General features: G+C 43.9%; 1 protein-coding gene across 1 annotated transcript; it reads left to right on the plus strand.

Annotated features, from left to right (window-relative positions):
• The first annotated feature begins 727 nt into the window (after positions 1–727).
• On the plus strand, positions 728–10,279 carry LOC112647790 (major histocompatibility complex class I-related gene protein). The gene is given in 7 exon segments (XM_035719268.2): positions 728–746; positions 2,430–2,607; positions 2,609–2,649; positions 3,481–3,732; positions 3,735–3,749; positions 7,676–7,822; positions 10,245–10,279. Coding segments are annotated over 7 exon segments (687 nt in total).
• The last annotated feature ends 13,016 nt before the right edge of the window (positions 10,280–23,295 follow it).

The following is a 23,295-nucleotide window of genomic DNA, read 5'->3' on the forward strand; positions in this document are numbered from 1 at the left end:
CTTCTGCGTTTCCAGCAGGCACTTGCTCTGAAGGCACCTTCTTGGGGAGGCCTCTCTTAAGCATTGCTGGTTTAAATCGCATTGCTCAGTCCCTTTGCAGTTTTAGTTTTCTCCATTGCGCTTTTCAAAAGACGTATTTCACATATTTTGTGTTGTCTGTCTTTCTCCTCTCCACCTATTAGGGTGTAGGCTCCACAGTGTCAGACAACTGTATCTGTTTTTTCTGCTGTGTGCTTGGGGGACCTAGAACAGTGCCTGGCACAGAGGAAGCACTCATACATTTGTTGAAAACACAGACAGATACCAAGAAGGTGGGAGAACTAGTGTTCGTGACTTGCTCTTCCTTTAGCCTCCCTCTCTAAACAGCTGGGCATCTGCAGAATAGCTACAAACCCTTTCCAGATGTGGAGAAATGGAACAGTTTCAAAATTGGTTCAGATTCAAGCACACACACCTTTCACAGATTCTGGGCTGGACGTAAGTTAGATTTCAGCTCTGCTCCCTTTTCACCAGCCTGCACTTTCTGGAAAGTAGTTTTTAAAAGTAGAAATTCCGGGCGACATAGATTCATATTCATTTCAGCACATTTCAAAGCAGAGAAGTAAAATGCGCTGCCAACAACTTAATTCACAAATATTTACAAAGCTCCTACCATGTGCCAAGCTCCCTGCGGTAGGCCTTGGCAGGAACCACAAAGGAAATAAGCAAAATCCTCAGGTGCCTTAAGATGGGGAAGGGAGTAGCAGGTAAGCATAGAGAATAGAAGGGAGAATATGATAACTATTGATTTGGGGATAGTATTTGTACTACTGCTTCAATCTCTGGCTCTTATTTTTATAAGAACCAGCACTTTTATGATGACAGACTCTTATGCCCAACTTAAGAGGCTTCTACTGTGTTGCTTCCTCATCCCAAGCCTCATTCCCCACCCCCCCAGCCCCAGGAAGAAAAAGGGGAAGGAAAAAGCTGAAAGCAATGAAAAGGGGCCTTGGAGCTTCTGCTCTGCCCAGGCCCAGGGAAAGCTAGACTCCCTCGTGCTCAGCGCTGCAGCTGACATGCAGGATACCGCTCCAGGGAGGGGCCCGCGGGCTGTGCCTACTCTGAAGGCTGCCAAGCTGCCCCCACCCTGGCTCCAGCAGCAGGGAGAAAGGAGAGGACAAGTCTGTTTTAAGGGAACTGGCTCAATCAGGCGGAAGGGACCCTGGCAGACCCAGTTCAGTCTCAGGGTATCCTGTCTTCCCTTATAGTTAAGGTAATGATATCTAGTTCTAAAAGACAGTCTACATGTTTTCAGAAACAGTTTTAGGAAAAAGGAAAGTATAGATAGACTTGCAGGCACCAAAGCCGACCCAGCAGTTTTGTGAGATGATTTTTTTTAATTTGATATTTTTTTCTTAAATAGATATTTATAAATAAGGAGGAAGAAGTAAACCTCATGTATAGTATTCAGCATGGGGAATGGGAGCCTGGCATGGTCCAGGGTTCCCTGAAGTGGCAAGGGCCACATGGGAAGAAGATCTGAGGGCCAGGGGAGTTCACAAATGGACAAAAGCATTTAGCTGGGCAATCTGGAAACACTGTGGAGAGGTGGTGTCTAGTACAGTCCTTAGGCAAGAGAAGTCTCTGGATATGGATGTGGCCTCACAGGTTAGAAAGCCCCACTCATCCACAGTCTTCCCCCACAGAGCAAAGAAAAGCACTGTGCTTTTTTTTTTTTAAGATATTTATTTATTTATTTATTTATTTATTTATTTATTTATTTATTTATTTATTTATTTATTTATATTCGAGAGAGGCAAAGACGTAGGCAGAGGGAGAAGCAGGCTCCCTGCAGGGAACCTCATGCAGGACTCGATCTCAGGACCTGAGCCGAAGGCAGATAATCAACCACTGAGCCACCCAGGTGCCCTAGCACTGTGCCTTTAAGGCACTCTTTCTCAGGAAGCCTGAGTCCTGATATGGATTCTCTGATTGATCTGGTGTGTGTGTGTGTTGCGTGTGTACCTGCACATGCACACTCATGGGTAGGGTGGGAGCCCTCATTTATCCACTTAGAACCTTCATTCATGAAACAAGTGGGTGGGTTATCAGGACTTGCAAGCCCTCAGACAGCAATCCCACAGGAATGAGTGGTCCCAGGCCCATCCCCCAAAGTCCAGAGCAGGGCTCTCTGCTTCATTTACAAATTGAGATTACCTATAAAATTTCATCCAAAGGCTTCCAAACCAGGACAAAAAAAAAAAAAAAAAGGCTACAGTCTTGGGCTGGAGCTCTTAGGTCCTTTCCAGGCTCCAGTTCCTGGGGTTCTGTGACTATGTAAAACGAAATAGCAGCTAGGTCCCAAGAGGAATGTAGCTGACCACGGAGCACTGCTGTAGGTCGGGATTGTCTGTGAATATAAATGTCTTCCTTCTTTGCCTCCCTCCCAGGGACCCACTCTCTGACGTATTTTTTCCTGGGCATTTCAGATCCCAGCCATGGACTCACAGAATTTTTTTCTCATCCCATCATTATATATACGTGTTGTTGGCAGAAAGAGCTGTGGGCTCTGTGGATGGTGGAGAACTCCATGCCTGGGCACTGGGAGAGGTACACTCAGAGCCGAGGGGCTGAAGCTGGAGCACCTGCAGAATTATCTCGACCACTCAGGTGGTGAAGGCAGCACTAGCCTCCATTCCTGCAGAGAGCTCCTGGGCTGACAGTGAACATGAGCAGTTGCTGAGCTGAACTCTTTTTTGGCAAAGCCTGAACAATCTGGTTGATGGCGTTCGGTGCCTGCCATCTGCCTGAAGCATCTCTAAATTATTTCTTCCTCAGGATCCCTTTGTCCTTTGCCCCCCATAACCCCTATGCCACTCTCATACAGGCTTCTTTTCTTTTTATTTATTTATTCATGAGAGATACAGAGAGAGGGGCAGAGACATAGGCAGAGGGAGAAGCAGGCTCCCCGTGGGGAGCCCAATGCACAACTCTGTCCCAGGACCCCAGGATCATGCCCTGAGCCGAAGGTAGATGCTCAACCACTGAGCCACCCAGGTGCCCCCCTCATCCGCCACTATCCAGGCTTCTAATCTGTACCTTCTCCTTTCTCGTTTTACATTTGGCCATTCTGTGTCTCATTTCCTAGTGGCCAGGCTTTGTGAGCCACTTGCTTATGCACAATGACTCACTACATTAACTTTCCCAGGATATTTCTGGCTCTCGCTTATCTTTCTCTCCTTTATTGCATTATAAAGTTTATCAATTGATCATTCTCATTATAGGATAATTCCCCAAGGCAAAAATTAACATGTTCCTATGGCATGCAGTTCCTATGGCATATTCCTACAAATATCTGTTGATAGGTGGGTTGTGTCCTAGGAACTTCCTGGAGGCACGCCTGTGGGGTGATGTATTCAGGAGCAGATGATGTTTCCATCCATACCCCCAGTCATCAACTGGATGATGATGTTTAGACAGGGACCTCCATGTGTGTGCCAGGGTTTCACACTTACCAGAGGATGGTTGGCTAGGGGTCGCTGGAGGACAGAAGCACCATATTTCTCCAGCATGCATATGATGGACAAGATTTCATTATCCTCAATAAAGATCTCTTTTTCTGGATGGCTACAGATAATATGGCTCGAATCACCAAGTGGGCACAGGAGGCCAATTGGCATGAGTTATAATATCAAAAGAACTGGCTGGAAGAACATATTACCTCATTAAAGAAGTTCCTGGAGCTTAGGGAAGATATTTACAAAGGGCAGGTAAAGTGAAGAGAGAACACCAGGTTCCCAGAGTCCTTGGTTTTATATAGAACTTTCTCTAATCTAGGTTATAGTCACTCTATTCTGAAATCTATCTTGTTAGTTGGACTACGGTGATCTGTAACTCCCTGTGAAAACTTCCCTTTGTTACTTTTTATCGGCATCTAGACAAGATTTAGCAATTTCTGCTTGTCTTGACAGTGGAGCACCTCCAGGGACACCTCTTTTTTGGCATATTCAGTGACACAAATCCTTACGTCTCCTTTCAGTGAAAAGCTGGGAAATACATTGGGAGGCGGAGCAATCCTTATTAGTTGTTTGTTAACCAAGCGCTCATACAATACCAGTATGGGTGAAAATATCTTCTTATGGGGACGCCTGGGTGGCTCAGTGGTTGGGCACCTGCCTTTGGTTCAGGTCTGGTCCCAGGATGCGGGATAGTGTCCCACACCAGGCTCCCTGCAAGGAGCCTGCTTCTCCCTCTGCCTGTGTCTCTGCCTCTCTCCCTCAGTCTGTGTCTGTCATGAATAAATAAATAAATCTTTAAAAAAAAAAAAAAAGAAAATGTCTTCTTACAAAGAAGACAAATGGAGGGGCTTTGCTTTACTAAAGGATTTATGTTAAGATTTCCTTCAGTAAAAAGCTCCTCTTATATATTAAAGATGTGACTCAATTGGTCAACTTCTGGTTAACGGAGACTTTTCACTTATAATCTTGATATTTAAGAGATCTTACTATGTAAAATGCATTTATGCCTGTATCATGCTATAGGTAACGCCTGGACACAATATGCCTTTTGCCACGGGAGTTATCTTTACTGGTGGGATGTTCCAGAGCAGCAGTGGGCCTTGGGGAGACATCTGGGTCACAGTTAGGAATATAGACTATCTGTTTAATGGGAGTATTGGCTTTGGAAGCATATGACTAGACTTTGAACTTCAACCCTTCCCCTTGTTAGGCTGAATAGCCATCTGGATTGCAATGGTCGCAGGTGACAGAAACCTACTCAAATTGGCTTAGACACAAAGAAGGAAGTTCTTTGAAAGGCAGGAGTCAGGGCAGTGTGAGGACCCAAGGAATTAAAACCAAGATTCAATGGGGATGTGGCAGCCAGCATAAAGCTCAGAGATACCCTCATCGCTTCACCATTCCCAAAGAATGGGCTTCTCTCTCCCAGCTCTAGTTACAAAATTTTTTTCACAGAACTGTGATTGGTATGAATTGGATAGTGTACCACCCTTTGGGCTAATTGTTGTGACCATCAGGATGAGTTTCTAAGACTAACAGAATCCTGGTAAGAAATAAATGGCACGCTCAAAGTGATTTAGCCGAGGAGAACTCAATCGTGGGACTATTCATAGAGGTACAATCGGGATTGAGGAAACCAGAAGTGAAGTACCCAGAGACTCACAGCAGAGGAAAGCCGTTACATCCCCAAATCTGAAGGGACAAGTAAAGGCTGGTGGCCTGGAAGAAGCACCTTCTAGCAAGTCCTGTGCCTCTGAAGAAACACGGTTGCTGGCAGACTGCAGTGAGGTGGTTGGAGAAGAGGGGCCTGAGAACCCCAATCTCTCTATCCTCTGACTCTCTGACATTTGCTGAGGATGTTCCTCCTAGCGGCCAAACCCACCCAGGCAAAGGAGCCCCGAGGGGCAGTCTGATGAGCCTAATGTCCCCGGGCACAAAGCAAAGCAGAGACTGGATCTGGGGGCTGGCAAAGATAGCAACAAGTATGCTGTGAGCTATGTTTGGGTGGCAGGATTAAGATCAGTACTTCTTAACAGAAGCACACATTGGAGTCAGGAGAATTAAATTTCCGATATATGATATGTGTTTGTCCGGAGCACAGGTTCTTATTATCAGAAAAAAATGGAGCTAATAAATGCTAAGCTGGCAGGGCAATAATCTTGAGTAAAATAAACAGTTGTGATGATGCCTACATCGCAGACATTGGTGAGAAAAATGTACATAAAAGCACTTTGTACACGGTAGTTCTCTGCTTACACATTACATAGATGCCATTATTGTTGCCAGGCCGAAGAACGTCTGATACCTTAGGATCTGGCTGAAATCTACGGCCAACTGGGGGTGGTACTGGACCTTTAATTACCGAGACATTGCAGGCCAAGTCTAGGCAGGTATGAAGAGGGGCCCTAGGAGTCTCCACTCCCACATTGTGATGAGTGTCATAGCCTTTGACTGCAAACAAGGAGAACTCTTAGTTTCCCAGCCTCCTGTTCTTGGTAAAGGGAGGCAAACAGGGGAGATGGTAGGAAAACTGGAACAAAGCTGCCATCAGTTGGGATTTGAGGGTTAAGACTAATCCTGTTGATTCTCTCTGGGATGAGGAGCTCTTTGGAAAGACAGGAGAGACCCTGGACTCCTGGGCTGTGTGGAAAGAGTATGGGAAGTATGGCTTCAGTATATCTGTTCCCCCTCCAAACCTCCTCTCTATCCTAATAGGTTCTCAACCCTTTGGTCAAAACTCACTCCCTGAAAAGTATCTGGGAACAATTTCTTACAGCCAATGTCAAAAAGCAGTATCTTTCCTTGTGGCATATATACTTTATTTTTAATATTAGGAAGCTTTTTTCTCCTACTAAATCTCATGCCTCAGGAAAAATAGAAAGAAGATAATTGTTGAGGTAAGTCTTCCCTGTATCAGAGTACCAGATAGCAAGGGGGGAGGTAGTGAAAAGATGAGGCCTACAGACAAGCAGGAGGCAGCCCTGCCAGGATGCTGTCAGGCTCTGTATGGCTCACATCTGGATGGGACCCAATTCAGTGGGAACATTCAGGACAGCACCATCTGGAAAATTAGCAGAATAGTCAAGAGGAAGCGAGGCCACAAATGGACAGTTTTTTGTTGTTACTACTGGAGCCCCTTTGTGATATGAATTTCTGTAGTGCCTTCGATGGCATAACCATGACACAAGCTACTTATTACATATGTTTGTTTCTGGTGACAGTCACCGTTTAAGTCTGTATTTGGCTGTATAACAAAACACCATAGGCTGGGTAACTTATAAAAATAGGAATGTACCTCTCATAGCTCTGGAGGCTCCAAGGCTGAGATCAGGATGTCAGTATGGTCAAAGGAGGGCCCTGTCCTTAGGTGTAGACTGTGGGCTTCTCCTTGCATCCTAGAATTGGGCCAGAGATCTCTCAGAGCCTCTTATAAGGCACTAATCCCATTCATGAGGGTTCCACTGCCATGACTTAAGCACCTCCCAAAGGCCCCTCCTACTAGTATCCATCACCCTTGCTGTTAGGGTTTCAACATGTGAAACCGAGAGGTGCGGGGGGAGGGGAGGAGTACAAACATTCACACCATAGCAATCACGAAAGTGCCAGCCCAAGGACACAAGGATATTCAGTGCCAAAGCAGAGCTGAGGTGGCTGTGATATCTCTTTGCACCAGTACAGAATTGAGAAAAAGGAAGGCTGAGTTCTAGTCTCCCGTCTTTTGCTGAATTCCTCATCACCAATAGTCACACATTTTGTAACTCAGTTTTCCTTTTCTGTGACTCATAAAAGTATTTCAAAGGTTAACAGTAAATGATCCTGACACACTTTCCAAACACTCAAAGCTATGAGGCTCCCCCCGCCCACCCCCTGCCTTAGAGGACAGAACATGGCTCAGCTCCACATTCGTCATTCCTCCAGCACGCTGCCCTAGTAGGAGGTACAAATAAATAAGTTTGTTGTTGATGGACCTGGGCTCTGGGTCATTCTTGGTTTTAGAAGTTTCCTGCAATGAAGAAATTAAATTGGGAGACCCAGTTGCCAAGTTCTAATACCGCATGCTCTGTACCTACGATACTTCTGCTTTATTTCTCCTTTCTACAGCCCCCATGGGATGGAGTAAATCACTTTTCCAAGGATAACAACTCCTTTCTGCAGAATTCATGGCTTTTACCCCCCAGGAATTTGCATGATCTGGTTGAAAAATGGGGAAGAAATTGTCCAAGAAATAGGTAAAGGAGACATTCTTCCCAAGGGGGATGGAAGCTATTGGACATGGGGATCCATTGAGCTGGATCCTCAGAGCGGCGACCTTTACTCCTGCCCCTGTAGACTGTGGCCTCTGTGTGGTTCCTTAGGTCCCCCGGGGTTAAGACGGGTTGTGGCCGTGGCTGTCTGCCAGAGTGAGGAAAAGGCAGAGCAGGAAACGTGGCATACTTTTCAAAATCAGTGGTTCTCTCACTCTTTGGCCTCACAGCTCCTTTATCCTTAAAAATTACAAGCTGCCAAGGATCTTTTTTGTTTATGTGGGTTATATCTATTGCGATTTACTACATTATATATTAAAAGTTAAAAAGATTTTAAGTACAACAGAACACAAGCACATATCTATTAGCCATCAGAGAGGTGATGTCATTGTGTTCTCCAGAGAACTCCATTGTGTACATGTGAGAGATAGAGATTTAAAAAGAAAAAAGGGGGGGGGTGGAAATCATGACTTAGACCTCATGGATTCAATGAAAGGGTCTTGAGGCCCCTGGAGCATTCAGATCACACTTAAAGAACTGCTGTGCCTCTGTTTTCATGTATTACCCTACCCAGAGCTGTGGAAAAGTGACACAGTAAGAAAAGTAGTTTTGGGCTTCCTGCTGATCACGGGGACAAAAGTCCCCAAAAGTTAACAGTAGAAAGGGAAGAGGACTTGTGGATCTTTCCTTACTTGTTTGCTTTCAGAACCAGAAACTAAAAAAAAAAAAAAAAGAACCAGAAACTAGCCCTCTGAGGGTCCACTGCGGGAGGGGCTGGAGTTGGTGTCCTAGCCTCGAGCAGAAGGCTTCAGCTGGGAGGCAGGTGGAGGGCGGGATTCTAGGGGCCCCACAGCCTACCACTCCTACAGCTCCACACAGTTTCATTTTCTGCACCCGCCACTCCAAGCTCCGTTTACAGATGGGTTGGGTCTCCCTTTCCGATCACAGGAGGACCAGGAACACCTCTCCCATGTTATAGGAAACACACACTATGGGTATCGCTTACAAAGAGAGTGGTCTATTTCATAGGTGATGCCGGACACCTGACATCAATGAAGAAGCACAGCTCCTGTCCCTGTGAACTGTCCTAGAAGTTCAGTCAGAGAAGATAGGATGATCTCGATTTGTCTTTTGCCAAACTACATTCTTATGATTAATTAGTATAAACTTTTGAGGGAATTTTGACCTTTGTTTCAAGACTGCAGTGAGTTTTCCCATGTTGACACTTTTATCTCTCAGTCATGTGAAAATCTTTTTCCTCCTATTTTAAAAAATTTTTTTTAATTCAAGGAACCTCCTTTTCCTTCTAAAATCATCTTTTAACACATGAAATGTTGAAGAGCAGATACCTTTGGAAAATGGGATTCCAGGTAAGGAAAAGGAAAAGGGCGAAATGGAAAATATATATGCTCTTGATACTTTGGGGGAAATTAATTTGTTGGATAAGCATGTATTTAATACCTACTGTGTTCTAGGCATACACTATTAGGATGCTGGGATATAGCAGTGCAAAGGACAGACGTGATTCCTGCTGTAAGAGTGTTTACAGACTAGTGTTATAAAGTCATTCCCTGGGTTCTGGCGTCTTTAGGTACACAAGTTGATCACAGCATAATATTGATGAGACCTGGATTATGGGTTTGAACCCACTGTGGGCTAGGAGGGCTTTGCTTCATAACCACAGACTTTAATCTCAATTCAGATGATACTGTACAAAGCATGTTATTAGATCAAAGTAAAACCAGCCCCCCTACTAGAAAATCAGCTCAGGAGTTACTGAGTCATTGATGTTGTCTTTATAAAGTAGAGCACTAATCCCAATCCAATAAGAAATAGCTGTTAAAGCAAAAAAAAATTAAAAAACAGTGACGCACCCCTTTCAAGAATGATACACACTGTGAGTTCCTTCTTATCTTATCTTGTGGAGTTTGTGAATTCGAGTTAAAATTTGTCAAGTACTAAGAGAATCTTGACAAAGCAGGCTAAAAATGTCAATGCTGGTTTCATGGATTTTGCTGAACATCGTGTAATTTTGTTTTGAGGAAAAATTGCATATATCTCACTAAAAACTTTTCCTTTCAAAGCAAAATGGAGTCATCAACCTTTTTACACCAGATCCATGACTGGAGATAGCTCTTTTCCAGTTGTTTTCCCTCAAGGAAGCGTGGTCCCCCTCTGCCCTATGGGCTCGGGTCCAGTGCTCAAAATTCTTGACTCCATGCACGATATATATGGATATCATAAGTTTGAGCATTTATGGCAGAAAGATAGGGAATCGTGACCTTTTTGTGAGATTAGAGAGTCTCAGAGCTGGAAGGAGCCTTCTGATCCAGGGCAGAAAATGCCTTCTACAGTGCCTCTGACTTGAGCATCCAATCTCCGCTGGAATACCACCAGAGCAGCTCACTACATCATAACATGGTCTTTCTCTTCTTTCACAAGAATGTTTATTATGTAAGTAAGCGCTTTGAACATCACAGGTGCCTTTGCTGTGACCCTGCAGACGGGGTTGGATCAGCCCATGAAATCAGCCAGTGAGTTTCTACAATGGCCTGTGAATGGCTGGATCATTTTACACATTTCTTGGCCTGAGAGAAAGTGAAAGTGCCCTGTTCTTATGGCAAATCTGCCTGATAGCTTGGAATCTTGGAAGTATGCCTGGTCGGATCTGTGGAAGTGATCTCATTCTTTCTGATGTTTGTGGGAAAGTAAGAACACTAATTATCAGACATTTTACCACCCTCGGTGGCACTACGGTGACCTGGACCCAACTGCAATCCTTAATGCAGAAATCAAAGTATGTCTCAGTCTCAGGAGGGGCTTCAATTCTTCCTCTATTGGCTTCTTGTAGATGGGCCTGACTCACCTTTATACATATGCTTATTCTTTTTTTTTTAATTTAATTTTTTTTATTTCAAAGGGAGAGAGAGGGCATAAGCATGAGCAGGATGGGGGTGGGGGGCGCAGAGGGAGAAATAGACTCCCCCTGAGCAGCAAGCCAGATGCGGGGCTCCATCCCAGGACCCTGGGATCATGACCTGAGCCTAAGGCACATGCTTAACTGACTGAGACATCCAGGCGCCCCTGGGAATAAATAAAAGCCTCACAGGGGGGATGAATATCCACTCCATCCTCCTTACTCCCCTAAAATTCTCATCACAAAAAAAAATAATAAAAAAATAAAAAAAATAAAATTCTCATCACTCTTTATGTCTTATCCTGCCAGATTGCTGGTCCTAGGATTGCCATCAGCTACATTCATCTGACCCTGTCTGACCACACACCTTAGCCCTGATACTTACTTTAGTGGCCCCAACTTTGACTACTGGCTCTGAACATGTACCTCAGGCTTGGCCTTTCCTCTCCTTGATCATGACATTTGCTCTCTGGCTTTAATATCACAACCACACAGAAAGACATTCTCAGTGTGCCATGCCTTAAAAAACCCACCTGCCAGGGCTACTTCTTGCTTTACTGCACCCACCTACTTCCAAGGATGAAGCTCCTACTGGATGCTTCTCTTCTGGTTCAGCCAGCTGAACTACAGAAGAGTACCATTGTGCCCGCTTATTTTGTTTTTAGAGTTGTCATGGGAAGTTTCTATGCCATTTTCTGAGCAGTGCTGCACTGTGAAGAGAGCAGCTTTATTTTGGGAATGGTTTCTCACAATTAAACTAGTCAGGACTTAATATATTTCTGATTGGACATGTCAGTGATACAGGTGATACGGCTATGTAAACGTCTTATCTCTCCCTCCAACTGCGTGGTCTCCTCAGAGGTCTGAATGATCAAAACCTCCTTGTGCCCCCACGGCTTTACCCTGTACTTCACACAAAATGAAAATGTCCAAATGGATAAAGAGGAAGAGGCAGAGGCAAGGTCAAAGATGTGGCGATAAGACCTCCTATAATGTGCTTCCTGCATTTCTGTTTCTCCTTTGGGCATTTTCTAATTTAAGAGTCCTATAAATGTAATATAAAGGGGTGCTTTTAAATAATACCTCACATTTTTAAAAAATATTTTATTTATTTATTGATGAGAGACACACACAGAGAGAGGCAGAGATACAGGCAGAGGGAGAAGCAGGCCCCATGCAGGGAGCCCGACGTGGGACTCAATCCCGGGTCTCCAGGATCACGCCCGGGCTGAAGGCAGGCGCCAAACCACTAAGCCACCCAGGCTGCCCAATACCTAACATTTTGTAACCTTTGTTTTTTTAGTTATTCAAAGTTTCATTATTTCTTAATAATTATAGACCCGAAATGGCTCTATTAAGTCATGTTTGCTAATGACAGATGCTCAGTAAGTGGAATCTATGAAATATTTGATGACATAATCTAAATACCAAACCCAACAAACTGTGCTGTCACCAGAATCATGTTTGGACTTTGGGTTGTCTTTACTTAATATTTGGGTTAAGGACACTGGACAAGAAATCAGCTCGACTCTTGTCACCTCTTTCTCTTCCCTCGTCCTTCCTTGTCCTCCTCTTCCTCCCCTCCCTCCCTCTGTCCTCCTCCCTCCTTGTCACCCTACTTCTTCCTCTGCTCCATCTATTATCTGTTTTCTTTTTAAGCGCATACAGACCAAGATGTAGTTGGTTTCCATGGCAGTGCAACAGGGAGGGAAGGAAAGCAGCTTGGCGAGCGGTGTGAAGGTCAGGCAAGGTTTTCCCGGGCCAGACTGCTCTGCCACAGGGGTCCTGAGCTGTCCTGTCAGAGGGCCGGCCTCCCTCTTCTTGCTCCCATTATTTCTGAGTTTTTCTGAGCCTTCCCTTATTTCTGAGAAGATGCTTGGTTTTCCCTTTTCTGTCTATTTTTGGCCTGAGCCTGTTTGTGCAGTTGCAGCCATAAGGAATCGTCCTCTACTAGGGAGGTGGGTGATCACTGTCTGGCAGGGTCCCTCAGCGTGGTCACATCTTATTTTGATCACCCACGTCTGGGGGCTTTGTCTTCACAGGTGCAGGTCAAGTGTCCCCACGCGCTGATCAGATGAGCGCATCAACACCAAGGCCCATGGATTAATTTACTGTGAGAAACACATTTGCCAAATGGGTCAGATATTTGTCTCAGCTGGTCAGCACATTTTCTGGCAGCAGAGTCTACGTGAGAACAACCAATCAGGATCAGAAGAGTGCTTGGTGGCCCCAGAATTGGGAAAGGGGAGACATTCTTGCTTTTTAGCTTTTTAGCTCCTCCTTTAAAAAAAAAAAAAAAAAGGGTGACAAAACATGAGAGACACCTAACTCTGGGAAATGAACAAGGGGTAGTGGAAGGGGTGGGTGGGTGGGGGGTTGGGTGACTGGGTGATGGGCACTGAGGGGGGCACTTGATGGGATGAGCACTGGGTGTTATGCTATATGTTGGCAAATTGAACTAGAATAAAATAAATAAATAAATAAATAAAATTTTAAAAATGTTTATTTATTTCAGAGAGGGAGCATGAAAGAGAGCACGAGTGCATGAGCAGGGGGGAGGGGCAGAAGGAGAAGCAGACTCCCCGCTGTGCAGGGAGCCCAATGTGGGGGACCCTGGGATCATGACCTGAGCCAAAGGTCGACACTTAATTGCTGAACTGACTGAGCCACCCAGGCGCCCCACTTTAGCTCCTCCTTTCACACACAATTTATCAGTTCACAGAGCTTTCTCCAGGGAGGAGGAGGCACTTGCTCGAAGACTCAGCAAGCAGCAGTGCTAGAAGGGAGGGCAAGTCTCCTAGCCTGGGTGTTTTCCACTTGACTGAGGAAGAGTCCCTCACCACCCTTTCTGAATGCCTTCACTACCTCTCTTTCTTTGGACATTTGCCATCTTTTAGCCTTTTATCTCTCTGGGACATCTCTGCATCGCCCTTTCCCACTGGGCTGTTTTTCTCTGCTGTCCTTTTGGCTTCTGGTTGCCCCAAACCCTGCAGGCTGTGTAACAAATCCCAACTCTAGTGGCTTAAAACAGCAGCAATCATTTTATTATCTTGTGTAGTCTGTGTGAGTCAGGAGTTTAGGTAGGGCTTGGCTAGGCTTTTCCAGCTTGGGCCTATAGTCAAATACTGGCTAGAATTGAAGTCATGCAGGACTGGAGGAGCTGGGGGCAGGGGACAGGCATCTCTTGCTCCTGGTAGACTCAGGGACTCTTCATGTGGTTTCTGTATAGATGAGATTGGGCTTCCTCACAGCATGGTGGCCTCAGGGCAGCAAGTCGGCTCATGGCAGCTTCCCTCAGTGAGTAACCCAAGAGATCAAGGTAGAGGTGCATAGTATTTCCATGACCTAGCCTTGGGAGTCACATAGTGTGACTTCTGCCATTCTCTAAGTCAAGAAAGTTACTCAGTTTCAAAGGGAGGGGACATAGACCCCAACACTCAATGAGAAGATTGTTAAAGTCACATAAGAAGAACATATGGAAGGACACCTGGGTGGTTCAGTGGTTGAGTGTCTGCCTTCAGCTCAGGGAGTGATCCCAGGATCCAGAAGAAAGTCCAACTCTCCCTCTGCCTGTGTCTCTGCCTCTCTCTCTGTGTCTTTCATGAAAAAATAAATAAATCTTAAAAAAAAAAAAGAACAAATGTAGAGGAGATACTGTGGTCACCTTTGGAAAGATACAATCTATCACAAGCACCATGCCCTACCATCCTCTCCCCATTCCACCCTGTATTGGTTTCTTAGGGTTGCCATGACATTGTAAGACAAACGGGATGGCTTCTAAAACAACAGAAATTTGTCCAAAATCAAGGTGTTGGCAAGGCCATGCTCCTTCTGAAGGCACCAGGGAAAGAATTGTTCCAGGCTTCTCTCCTAGCTTCCAGTAATTCCTTGGCTTGGGACTATATAACTTCAATCTTCACATGGTATTCTATGTGTGTGTGTGTGTATCTCTGTGTCTGAATTTCCCTTTTTAAATAAGGACACCAGTCATACTGGATTAGGAGTCTATGCTACTCCAGTGTGACCTCATCTTAACTAATTTATATTTGCAACAACTATGTTTCCAAATAAGGTCATATTCATAAGTACTAGGGGTTAGGACTTAAACATGAATTTTTGGGTGGACGCAATTCAACCCATAGCACATCTTTATCAAACCTCTGTGGGATTCCATCAGTGCAGCAAAGTTCCTTTTGCTCCAGCATATCAGCTAGCAGTTAGGAAAATAAAGCAATGAGATGAATTCATCCTGTAATGAGATTGACTAGTAGTGTATCTTACCTTAACTCTCCATGAAGAGTTAAGTCAAATGAATCTGGTGGAAGTTTGGATGGTTCTGGAGAAATCTGAGGAACAGTAACTTTTCAAATCATTCACTTACTTTTCTTCTATCTATAAGGCTTACCACCCAACCCCTGCTGGACTGGGAAAGGTGTTCTTGGTATCTTAATGGTGAAAGGAGTTGCTCATTGGTGCACTTGCCCAACAGCTTCTCCTCTTGAGGCAGAGGCTTCTGTTGCCTGCCATCTTTGATTAATGGTACGAAGGTCTCGTTTTACCAGAGGGGGACGCTTATATCTTTCAGTAAGTTAAATATAAGTTCAGACCCCAGGACCCTAGACTCCCCTGGACATAAGATTTCTGGAGACATTCAGAGCATGGGGACCCCCCTGCTGAGGAGGAACACCCACCCACACACATACTCCAACTGTTGCTCTGGGGGAATGCACCAAAGCTTTCACTGTGGCTTCCTTCTTCAATAAGTTTCCTTCTTGCTTTCCCACGTTTGCTTGGGTGAGTAAAAACAAACAAACAAACACCTCAGCAAATACGCAGCTTATATGAGTGACTTATCACATAGCAAGATAAATACCATCTACATCATCAAATGTATCTTTGTTGTAAATCTCTTTTTGATAAACTCTATAAACTCAGCAAACTCTGCCCCTGTATTCTATTTCTAGCTCATGAACCAACTAAGGACATGAGCAGGGCCACAGCCAACCCATATAGGACATTCACGAAAATTAGTACAATTGTTGTTTCTCTGGTAGACACTGACCCAGGCCAGGTCATGGCTTAGCCCAGCAGAACATATAGAGCGGATTTCTATCCTATTTGCCCTCTTGGTGGGGTATTCTTGTCCAGGGCTCAACCTTCCATGGCAGCTCTGGTCATACCATTAGAAAATAGGTGGAAATTGGCTGTAGACTCAGATATTTATTGCTTTGGAAGGGAAGAGTGATGGTAGAAAAAAATAGGTCAGTTCATTCAAAACAGTAGAACTAGAAGCCCTGTTTGTATAATCAGAATGGCTAAAATTATCCAAAAGGTTTTACATAATCCTATCATGGAGTTTATTTATGGCAATCTATTTTTAAAATTTTATGTCATATCACACAGTCTGTTTGCACAATGCCTTGTATGTATTAGCGACTCAGTGAATGCTTCTAGAATGAACCAGTACAGTATTTTAATTAGCTAGTCCTCATATACTGGCACAAAAGAACAGTGTCATCTTACAACTGAAGTCACAGAGGGTAAATATCCCACCCAAGAGGGTGTGACATTCCAGGGGCCCCAGAATGAACACTCCAAAGGCTTGCCTGAGTTCTTCAAAAGTTTTAGCAGCATTAACATTCTTTATTTAATACTTCATCTTGTTATTGCCTTGTCTGTGAGATGAGTGATCCCAAACATTCTAACTTACACATCCTCCTCCCCACACTCATGTCAGGGACAAAAATGGAATTCAGAGGTTCTTCCACAAGGCACGGTTTTTCTTGAAGGTTCTGACAAGGGGTCCCAAGAAATAAATCCCCAGCCATCCTGGGGGCCCCCAAATCTGAAACCTAATATACATCTTTTATTCTTCAGACCAGTAGAGCTGTACATAATCTGAATTTTCCTTTGTGTTGTTACATGGATATTTAGTTAACGAAAGTTCTTGAAATACAAATTTCATCAATTCATCTCAGTGACCTGGGAAACGTGTACGTGAAAGGGTTCTTTCTGAGCAGAACCACTCACGTATGACTTTCCCTTTCCTCTTTCCTCCCTTCCAAGTAGCTGAACCCAGCAGGAACTTCTGCATTTGTCCTGGGTGGGGGTGGGGTGTGAGAGAATGTTTGAGACCAGAAGGTTCTGAGTCGGTTGGAGCTGGACAGTTGGAGCTGAAGAATGGTGGAGTGGCAGCCGGAGAGCTGGGTTGGCCTGGAGCCCTGGCAAGCCCGGACTGGGGCTGAGGCGAGTCCCGTGGCAGCAGCCAGACCTCTGAAGGAGCAAAACATGGGCCGGAGAGTGGAGACAACCAAGGAGAAAAACAGCTTCTCAAATGGAAAATACATTCAGGGAACAGGAGGCTACAGACGAAATGGGAAGCCACTCAAATGGAAAGGAAGTGAAACCAAGGGAGAAATGAGACATTCACCCCAAGCTCAGGCAGTCTTTGCTTTTTTTCCCTTTTGAGGTATCAGTAGGGATTCTAAGGTGAATCGGTTATCTGAACTGAGTAAAAGCTCTATTTTTTTTTTTTTCTGAGCAATGCGACAGTGGCATAAATAGGGAATTGTGGGAACACACCAAGGAGATGCAAACTCTAAAAGGTGACAACTCCTGGGGAATTTGAAAGGTTGAAATATAAAAAGTAAAATATTTGGACCCCATCAGCTGCTAAAATACAACCCCTTGATGCACTTTAAAAGACCTACAAGCATGTGTTCTGCATATTACTCACAAAATGGCTACAAATACGTGGTCTGTGCATTACACATGACAGGAAGTTGCCAAACCAGATGCAACCCCCAGAGGCTGAGTACTTGGGCTACCTTCCACCTTACTTTTAAAAGACTGAATTAGTTATTGATCCCTGAGGATCAAGGAGGGTTGAAGAGGAAGGCAAGCTACTCTAACCCAATTTAGGCCCTTGCAACTGAAATTGAGATCAAATTTCAAAGATCTGTAAACTTGCCCAGCTTCACAGATTTGAAATCATTCCACAGGATGACTTGTTTATAGCCCCCATGATGTAATGTTCATGGATTGTCCCCTGCCAAAAGAAATTAGCAGTTTATCTGCGTGGCACTACATACGCTGTATTTTCATGAAAGCCACGAATTTTATTAACTCTAATTTCTTACCAATAATCTGCCATGGATATTGACATTCAAGTTAAATCCTTATGGCCTTCATAAGTTAATCAGCTATTCATAGAATGTATGTCCTATGAGGCCTGAGACACCAGTACCCGGCACATGGTAGGCACTCAATATATATATGCATACAGACTAAAAGAATTCCCACAATGCCTACTAGGAACCAGACTATACACACAATGGAGTCCAATGACATTTTAAAAATTAGCAAGTGCAGAAATGGCTCAGACATAACGCTTATAAGCAATTTAAGCTCACATCACAGTAAAGGATTTTGGAGAAGTTAATCTAGAATGAATTTCTATAACATAGACCCTAGGCTTTATGTTAATAGAAGAAATACAACCTTGACAGTGACTCTTTATGGTCATGCTGAACGATACAGGTTGGATAAAACTTTAGAGTGAAATAGGAGGGCCTGCATATCAATATTCCATTAATGAAGGGGAGGAGGGAAAGAGGGATGGATTGGAAGAGCCAAGAGCTGTCTCCCTCCCTGAAGCAGCTGTGCTGGGCTTCCAGGGCCAACAGGCGGTTGTGACTGTGACATCTAGGAACTCAGAGATGTCTGGTGACGAAGAGTAAGTTCTAATCCGTTAGGTTCCTTTTGCCTCCCCCATTCCCCAACCCGTCAATCCTCAGAATTAACTCCCTCTCTAAACTTCTAAATGCTTTTTGGCTCTGCCACTCCACTGACACTTGCTACCCTGTGTTGGTATTTACGTGTTTCTACACAGCATATCACTCCAGCTAGACCCTCGCTAGCTTCCAGCTTAACTGCTTAAGAACACGGTTTGCTTTATGTGGAGAAAAAAACAAAACAAAACACAGTTTGAATTCCACCTCCTTCACTTAAAATCAGGGTGATATTAAATTGTTTAATGCCTGGCTCCCAGTGTTGTGGTAGGAACTGAATGAGATGTGTGAGTTTGTTAAGGCACAGAGCAGAGGGCATGCCACATGCTGCATCTCTCTTTGTCCAGGAGTGACTCCTCCCGCCCCACATAATCAGAGCAACCATTCATCGAATGCTAACTGTGAACCGGGCACTTTGCATATATGATCTCTGTGTTTCGTAGCAGCTTTGGCAACAGTTGTTATGTCCATTTTGCTGAAGTTCAGATGAGTTATGTTTCTTTACAAGGTCAGTTACTAAGTGGCAAAGGCATGATTCAAAAATCAAGTCCTTCTCCACATACAGCTTGTGCTCTTTCCCTTACACCACCCTATCTGTGCACACGAGGCACTCAAGCAACGCATCATGAAAATTGTATAAGCTATGCAAAATCATGTTCTATAATGAACCATGGGAACAAACTGAAAACATCCTTACAATGAGTCAGAAAACTAATAAAGTCCCTTATAAATTTGTGAAAGTGTGAATCTTTCTGCTTAGCTTTTGATAACGCGACTTAAATGCTGAATGAGGTCCATAGGGCCAAATGAAGCATGCAGGGGGTTGTCAATGAAGGCCACGGATAACATTTGTTACTTGTCAATGCACGGCAGATACGAACAGGGGAGGCACAAAGAGAAAATTAAAAGCTCCTTACCTTGCAAACAAGCTCACCCAGGGTAGAGTCAGTGGTGCACAGAATTGTAGAGTTGGAGGGTTATATAGATAAATTCTTTTATTTTACAAATGAGAATATTGAGGCTTGGAGGGAGTAAAATGGTTTGCCAAAAGAAACTCTGAAACCAATTATAAACCTCAGGTGTTTACATAAATATGTTCAACATCATTAGTCATTAGGGAAATGCAAATCAAAACTACACATCTATGAGAGCAGCTAAAACAAAAACGTAGTGACAATACCAAATGCTGGAAAGGGTGTGGAGAAACTGGATCACTCACCCATTGTTGGTGGGAACATAGAATGGTACAAGTACTCTGGAAAATCATTTGGCCATTTTTGAAAAACTAAAGATATGCTTATCTGGCAACTGCACTCCCGGCAACTTACCCCAGATGAATGAAAATTTATGTCCACATAAAAAACTATGCACAGTGTTCATAGCAGCTTTATGTATAATAGCCTGAATTTGGAAACAAAAGTGTCCTCCATAAATGAATTGTTAAACAATGGTATATCCATGCTATGGAATACTAGTCAGCAATAAAAAAGGAATGAACTATGTATATATGCAACAATTTAGGTGAATCTCAAGGGCATCATGCTGAGTGAAAAAAGCCAATCTCAAAAGTCACATACTATTTAATTTATACTGCATAATTTCTATAGTATTCTCAAAAAAATGACAAAATTATAGAGATGGACATGGACAACAGGTTGGTGGTTGCCAGGGTTAGGGCTGGTTGCACGGAGAGGGGAAGGCGTGACAATAAAAAGGCAGCATGACAGATTTTTGCTGTGCCGGTAGCCCTGTATCTCTGATTGCAGTAGTGGTTGTACGGATCTACACGCGTGGATAAAATGACATAAAATGAATGAATGTGAATGAATGAGATAGAACAATACACATATATGGGGCATCTGGGTGGCTTAGTCAGTTAAAGGGCTGCCTTGGGCTCAGGTCATGATCTCAGAGTCCTGGGATCGAGCCCTATTTGGGCTCTCTACTCCAAGGGGAGCATGCTTCTCCCTCTCCCTGTGCCTCCCACTCCTCCTGTTTGTGCTCTCTCTATCTCTCTCTGTCAAATAAATAAATCTTGAAAAAAAAGAATAATACACAAATATTGTCTCAGCTTCTTGGTTTTGGTAGTATATCATGATACAAGGTATAACCATGGAGAAAATTTGGTGAGAGTACATGGAATCTCTGTACTATCTTCGTACTTTCCTGTGAATTTATAATTATTTCATAACACAGTATCTTTTAAAGATTGAAGGACAGTGCAGCTACTTGGTTCAGTTAAGATACAATGATCTGGCTTACATGAAACTAGTTCCATGCAGAGATTAGACAAATAGTGGAATTGACAGTTTTAGCTTGTTAAAGTGATCAGTACCTATTATGACAATAACTACCCAAATACTCTTTTTTCGAAGAATCCCATTTAGTTTGCAATCAGTAGACTATAAATTAAGATAGTAAAGGGGACCCATTAACAGTGGAGTAATCAGAAAAGTCTGTATTATTAGAATTTGGTAATTTCATTACATTAAAAGTAATTCCTTTGGGGAGTATTGGGAGCATTTCCACTGCTTTAAAACCCCATAGAAGAAAAAGTGCAAGGCATTTGGTGCCTGGATCTTGCTGCTTTCATAATTTGAAGATGCCTCCCATCTGAGGTTAGCATCACCTGCCTATGTGACCAAAAATCTCATCACTTGGTGGTGAGCAGCTCAAGATGATTTGAACTTTAAGTTTCTTTTTGCACAGGCAGGAGGACCACATTTAAGACCAACTACCCTTCAGCCATCTGATCGTTGGGTTCTTTTTTTTTTTTTTTTAAATGTTTTGACTTCAGATGACAAGATCCTTGGATTTTTATTTATTTATTTATTTATTATTTATTTATTTATTTATTTATTTATTTATTTATTTATGAGAGACACACACACAGAGAGAGAGAGAGAGAGAGAGAGACACGCAGAGACACAGGCAGAGAGAGAAGCAGGCTCCACGAAGGGAGCCTGACGTGGGACTCGATCCTAGGTCTCCAGGATCATGCCCTGGGCTGAAGGTGGCGCTAAACCACTAAGCCACCTGGGCTGCCCTGATCGTTGGGTTCTTGAGTGGGTTTCCTTGCAGTAACTGTTTCCTAAAAGGTCAGAGCTGTGCCTGTGTCTATAGATAAATCACCCATTTTCTGGGGCTTTTAGTGACCCAAGCGGAATGACTAATCCTTCCCACTGTGACTATACTGGCCAATCTAATGCGTAAACTCCAGCTAACTGTTTATTTCCTTAAGGACAGTTCTTCATGGAATTTATCCATGTATTCGGTTAGGCAAGACAGCCATAATCTCAACTCACTTGGCATGTATCTGTAAATGTAACTTTGGTCATTTTTGTCTACAACACTTATTCTAGACTTTCTTCGCTTCTTCAGGCTCCCTGCTTGACCTCACCCCATTTGCCTCCCAATTCACAGAGAAAGCCAACGTTCTCAGAGGCTCCTTAGCCCCCCAGCCACATGTGGCCCTCAAGCCATCTCCCCCTCACCTTCTTCCCTTTGGCCTCGGTGGAGGTATTCTACTTTGTTCTGGGCTGGTCCCCCACCAAGGCTCTAGATTCCTTCCTTTACTGACCTCTCAAGACTTTCTCCCCCAATTATCCTTTTCCCTGCTACAGCTTTAGCTTCCTAGACTGATGCAGATGCGTAGAGAAAAGAGCAGAGATTTCATAGCCAGCCTGATAAGGGTTTGAATACCACCTCCTTCATTTACTAGCTGTGGGATCCTAAGCACTTTTTTCTTTTTAGATTTTTTTTTTTATTTGAGAGAGAGCACAAGCAGTGAGAGGGACAGAGGCAGAAGGAGAGGGAGCAGCAGACTCCCTGCTGAGTGCAGAGCAATCCCAGGGCCCCCGAGATCACGACCTGAGCCCAAGTTGGACGCTTAACCAACTGAGTCACCCAGGCACCCCTTAAGCAAGTTTTAAAAAAAACAATTCCAAACTCCAGTTTCCTCAGGGTTGTCAGGAGGGTGACATACATGGGAACTTAACATTGGTTAGGTCCTCTTCTACTCTTGACTGTTCCCTGGATTCAGAAACCCTCCCAAGTTCCTGGATGTCTGTCTCTCCTAAGACCTTCCCTTATCTTCACAATCAGAGTTCTTGTATGAACAAGCTATGGGCAAGCTGTCTCCACTCCTCACTTCCTTGTCCCTCTTCCTGCTCTGCAGAAGGACTTGTATATGTCACTACCCCTTCAGTCAGGCTATTGCTGGGGAAGTCACTGGAAACTCCCAACTGTCCAATCTACTTCTTGGTCTAATTTCACTTTTCCATTCCACACTATCTGACATGATTTAAACATCACCAAAGGTACTTTCACTGTTGAAAGCTCCTTCCTTGGCTTCTGTGATAGTACTGTGTAGCCATCTGAACTAGTCAGAAAGGTACTTGGGAATAAAATGAACAGAAATTGAATGTATTGTTTTATTATTATTATTAAGTAAACTCTATGCCCAACAGGGGGCTCACACTCATGACCAAAAGTTGCATGTTCTACTGACTGAGCCAGCCAGGCACCCCTAATGTATTTATTCATTCAACACTTATTTTGTGACTACACTATGTGCCAGCTACTTTCCTAGGTTCTAGAGACAACTCATTGAACCACACAAATGTGGTGCCCATCGTGCTTCCATCTGCTGATGCTACTTTATTAAGGACTGGTTGGTGACTGGAGCTCCCCCAACCCACTCCCATTTTTTTGTACATAATTCACTTCTGCAACTAGAAGAAAAGGTAGTTCAAGCCTCTTTCTCTGACACCATGAGCCTCAGCCCCCAGCTCCCACCTTGCCTCCTTGACCTGCATTACAGGAGAGTCACCATGCCCCCTTTTGAT

The sequence above is a fragment of the Canis lupus genome, chromosome 7, assembly GCF_003254725.2.
Source record: "Canis lupus dingo isolate Sandy chromosome 7, ASM325472v2, whole genome shotgun sequence".
NCBI classification, from domain to species: Eukaryota; Metazoa; Chordata; class Mammalia; order Carnivora; family Canidae; genus Canis; species Canis lupus.